Here is a 5,000-nt window from a genome sequence, read left to right as displayed (position 1 = left end):
CACAAAAGGGGAATCGGTCTGGAAGGATATTTTGGCAGAAAGTCCAAAATGCCAACAGGTTTTACACTGACGGAGGAGGTTGGTATGGTCGAACAGGAAGGGATTGTCTACCAATGTTGGTATGAAAGGGAAGGTCATGTCTACTGAAAGTACTTTTGAAAATAATGTTGGGGTCCTTTCAGTGACCTTTTGGAGGAATGGAGTAACTGATATCACATCGCGGTCTCTGAGGCAAACTAGCAAGTACTCCTCACAATCTGACCTATCTCTGGTATCTATAGGGCAGTTTGCTGGTGATGGAGGCAGTTTCGGTACAAGTATCGAGTTGAATGAGGTTCTGCAGGAATGGGGTTGCCAGAGAAATCATTTAATAATGCTATAGTTTTTTTTTTTTTCAGATAAAACTAACGAGACGGGAACGATCGGGTCGGGTACAGAAAGGGACCCTTTATCATTAGAAACTAACATCATACTCATGGGTTGAGTATAATTTCAGCTCAAATTTCCTTCAAGGCATATCGTTTCTTCCATTCAGTGACCTCCCCCCCACCCCAAACAATGGAGTGGTTCCGAAATGAAGTTGAGGCCATATGCAAGGCCATTTGGGGCAATTGGGCATGTCCCCTTGTAAGGCAGTTTGGAAACACTGATTAAATAAATTGTTGTATGTAATAAAGTTCTTAGTGTACTTTGTTGTAAACTTATTGTGGAAGGCATTTATGTTTAAGTTTAAGCCGTTAACCAACATGGGTTATAAAAAAGTCGACAAAAAGTAATTAGAATTTATTTGAGACACATCGAAGTAGAGGCCCTACTCCACTTGGTAGTTACAACAGGGTCGCCCTCACTGTAGTAACCTTACTCTTAAGTACCTGAGGAAAGAAATAGGATAGGTCAATAACGAGTAGCAAGTAGCATGTACCAATCCTCCCCTGTATCCCATATTTTACATCAAGGCTTTACTTATTAATAAAAATACTAACCTGGACAGAAGCCGTCAGGAATGTCGCAGCCAAAGAAGGCACCCTTGGAAGCATTTTTGTCATGGTCCTCCACACACTGGCCAACACCTACAGAGATCTCATCCCACCTGTAGCCTTCAGGGCAGCTGTAACGGAGCTGCCGTAACTTGCCACCCAACATGTAGCATTCAAAGTAGTTCTGCTGGTTCAGGAGGTCAGGATATCGGCCCTCCTGCTTGCACACGAACTGGTACAGGCAAGGGTCTTCACATGCTCCCTTTTCCTTGTTGTACATCAAGCCACTGTTGCACTGGAAGCTCTTCTGCAGCCAGCCATTCTGAAGGCCAATGCACGAATAGTATACACTGCAGTTAGCCGGGTTGGCAAAAGTACCAGCTCTAGTACATTGGGGCAGGCCATTTCCTGTCTGGCACTGGGCAGTGGCTTCGTCGAATACCATGCCATCTGGGCATTTGTAGTTCTCTGGGGGTGTTACAAGGTTCTTGCAAGAGAAGAACTTCTGAGGGTCATAGAGGTCCACTCGGAAGGAGTTGGCCTTCTCGCATTTGCAGGCCTGAGGCTCATCTGGGTAGCAGACTCCCCCGCCAAACTCGGGCTTCTTTGAACAGTAGTGGTTCTCGATGCAGTGGCGAGTGAAGGCTTGTCCCTTCACACACTGGACCATGGTCTTGCAGTCTACGCATATGAATTTGTCAGGCTGAGCTTCACACATCTTCGAGTAATCATGGAAATCTGTAGTAACACGGCGTTTAGCTCGCAAGTCCCTGAGAAAAGAAGCAGTTTGTTAACAAAATGTTTAAAGTATAATTATCCATATTTAACCCACCGTTTAGACATCTGGAAACTAACCTGGCTGCAGCAAGGGCAACTCCTAGGACCAGCTGAAATAACAAATTTTCAAAATAATTCTCAATTACATAAGTACATGCTGTTTATACTAGGTTAATACATGTAACCTGTATTCATTGTCTACTTTATAGACAAGACAAACCTATATCCTTTAAGGTTAAGTTCAACTGTAAACTTATTACAGTTTACAAGAGTTATGAAAATCACTAAAGTTAAAGAAACTGCCAGGGCAGTCTCTTTTAAAGTTTTTAAATTAATTTAATTACCCGAACCGTAAATGCCATATAATAGTGGCCCATTAATTACTAGCTAATATAACTTATAACAATTTATCCTTCAGGAATAACATACCGATGCACGTGTACATTAAATTTCCTATTCACAATCAAGCACTAACTATTCACTCGAATTCACTTGTAAATCAAATTAAATTAACCCCCTACAACATATCACACTAAACTTGACAAAGGGGCAAAAAGAATGGCACCCACCAAAACAAAGAACGTATTCGACCTCATCTTCGATTGGTGTCTGACTACTAACGGTTTCTCGGGCTATTTATAGCTTTTTAAAACAAAGGATCTCTCCGTTTTCTGCGAGACGCGCCATCTAGGAACAGTGAGCTTTTAAAGAAAACGGATATTATTTTTTTAGCGTTGGTATTATTTTAATTTTTATTTTATGTATCCAAATACATAAATGCAAATATTTATGTATACATGTATATGTATGTATATATGTATATATGTATAGATAGATATATGTGTGTGTATGTGTATGATTATGTATGATTATGTGTACACACACACACACACACACACACACACACACACACACACACACACACACACACACACACATACATATATATATATATATATATATATATATATATATATATATATATATATATATATATATATAATTGTGGCAAATTCAACCACAGCCAGTCACCCTGCAGATTCGACCACAAAATCAAATGTACATCTTGCCACATGGTATGGCCACAAAAGTCAACTATGCCACAATTATTGCCACAAATAGGATTATGACCAAGAAGTTAGTGTCGATGATAAAGAAGAGAAAGGGCCCTTGCTAACATAGCTCATATAAATGCTCAATACGTCCTTTGTCATAAAGATCAAATAGAAATGTTAATCAAGGAAAAGGACATTGATAACTCAAGCACAAGTGAAACGTGGCTCCTCCCTGGTATTAGCGACTCCTTCGTCCATATATCATTTTTCACTATTCATCGCCAGGACCTTGGGAGCAGAGAAGGAGTGTGTGTGTATATCAAGGATGATTTTAAGGCAACGGTAATCAATCCAGTAATCAATAAAGTAGATAGAGCTGAGGTCATTTGGATTCCTTTACAGTGTAGAAAGTTTCAATCCATTATCACTGTATTTCAGATTGTTTTGAAAATATTTGCCTCCGTGACAAAACATTTATAAGAGTAGGGGATTTCAATGATAATCGATTAGAACCTAATAACAAAATGAGCAGACTAATAGAAAATAGGAATTTAATCCAGATGATTAGCAAAGCAACAAGGATAAATAACCTCGAACTCTGCTACACTTTTAGATCTAATGATAGCCAATAAACCTGAAATTATCTCCAATATTGAGATAATGCCAAGCTCGATAGCAGATCATGAAGTGATATCTACCACTCTTGAATTAACTAAACCGAAACGGCAATCTATTCACCCAACATCTCGGTGTCTAAAAAATATATAATCAAAATGATTTTTGTGATCTTTTATTAGAGCAGATATTTTACGTATCGATAATGTCAATTTGCAAGTCGATCTTATATAATGTTTTTTTCTGAATTGTATGGATGAGTGTGTCCCTGTCGTGACGGGATAAACGACCAGACCACCAGAGAGAAGAGGAGAGGGAGAGAGAGAAAGAGAGAGAAGAGGAGAGAGAGAGAGAGAGAGGAGAGAGAGAGAGAGAGAGAGAGAGAGAGAGAGAGAGAGAGAGAGAGAGAGAGAGAGAGAGAGAGAGAGAGAGAGAGAGAGAGAGAGAGAGAGAGAAGAGGAGAGAGATAACTAGTGACATAAAAGATGCTATTGACTCTAGACACAAGAATAGGAGAAGAATTCAGGCTGGTTACTCTGATATGATCTTACGTGAACATTACAAAACAGAAAAGAAAGGAGTCAAAATACTTGTGTGTGGGGGAGTGTGTGTGTGTGCGTGTAGGAGTGTGCGTGTGTGTGTAGGTGTGTGTGTGTGTATGTGTGTGTATGTGTGTGTGTGTGTGACTTATAGATACAAGCAAAAAACAATATCATAAATAAGAATTACATGATAGTAGAAATAATATGAATGATGCTACGTGGAAAACCAGCAGGAAAATGATTCCAGGCAATAAGTGTAACTCATTAAGATTTCTGTAAGATTTCAGACAAAATATATGATGATGTAGATAATAAGTTGTCTTTCCTCATTCTTTTAGACTTATCGAAGGTTTTCGATAGTGTAAACCATAAAATGCTTATAGAAAAATGTCAAGCATAGAACATAAATCCTCTTTGGTTCCATGGTTATTTAAGTAATAAATCGCAGTCTGTGAGAATTGGGAATGTGCTTTCTACCCAGAGGAATGTCTTACGGTGTTCCCCAGGGTTATGTGTTAGGTCCAATTCTTTTTTCTATACATGTTAATAACCTGTCAGAACACATGCCAGATTGCTTCGTCGTCCAGTACACTGACGATACCCAAATACTGCTGACTGGAGATACTAACAATAATGCAGAATTGATTGAGAAAGCAGAAAGTTCCCTATCAGCTGTTAAGATGTATTTACAGAGGAATGGTTTACTTTTGAATGAAACCAAAACACAATGTACATTTATTGGCTCTCGATTTCTGATCTCCACTCTCAGATGATATTTTTATACATTTTAACAGTAACCATATATTACCTAAGACAGTGGTAAAAATATTATTTTGACCAATATCTGTAATTTAACTCTAGAAATGTTATAGCATTCTCCTTTACCTAAATAGAACAGGAGACAGGTTTGATACCTCAAGAAGGATAATGATTGTATATTCTTTAGTACCGAGTCTTATAAACTATTGATCAAGGATAAAAATTTGGGGAGTAACAACAAAATGAACAGGCTGAAAGGTTGCAAAACCGCTGTT

The 5,000-nt window shown here is 38.6% G+C and overlaps 1 protein-coding gene across 2 annotated transcripts; it reads right to left on the bottom strand.

The window, feature by feature from the left end:
• Positions 1-768: 768 nt before the first annotated feature.
• On the bottom strand, positions 769-2,421 carry LOC113809184 (uncharacterized). 2 transcript variants are annotated; one of them, XM_027360710.2, is made up of 4 exons: positions 2,324-2,421; positions 1,833-1,864; positions 984-1,747; positions 769-872 (listed from the first exon to the last, which is right to left on the bottom strand). In XM_027360710.2, the coding sequence occupies exons 1-4, from the start codon at positions 2,348-2,350 to the stop codon at positions 865-867; spliced, it is 831 nt and encodes a 276-aa protein (XP_027216511.2). In that variant the 5' UTR covers positions 2,351-2,421; the 3' UTR covers positions 769-864. The 2 variants fall into 2 exon arrangements, with proteins under 2 accessions (XP_027216511.2, XP_070000932.1); XM_070144831.1 differs by lacking the exon at positions 1,833-1,864 and having other exon boundaries at positions 2,324-2,366.
• Between the last annotated feature and the right edge of the window lie 2,579 nt (positions 2,422-5,000).

The sequence above is a fragment of the Penaeus vannamei genome, chromosome 32 (assembly GCF_042767895.1).
Source record: "Penaeus vannamei isolate JL-2024 chromosome 32, ASM4276789v1, whole genome shotgun sequence".
Taxonomy (NCBI): Eukaryota; Metazoa; Arthropoda; class Malacostraca; order Decapoda; family Penaeidae; genus Penaeus; species Penaeus vannamei.
Note: the sequence above shows the minus strand (reverse complement) of the source record. Positions and strands in the feature narration are given on the sequence as shown.

Bases quoted from the DNA above. Each gene is read 5' to 3' on its own strand.
- LOC113809184 (XM_027360710.2), bottom strand. From the start codon at position 2,350: ATGAGGTCGAATACGTTCTTTGTTTTG. The intron at 1,865-2,323 runs GTGGGTGCCATT...TTGTTATTTCAG, and splicing joins CGAATACGTTCTTTGTTTTG to CTGGTCCTAGGAGTTGCCCT. The intron at 1,748-1,832 runs GTTAGTTTCCAG...TTCTTTTCTCAG, and splicing joins GTTGCCCTTGCTGCAGCCAG to GGACTTGCGAGCTAAACGCC.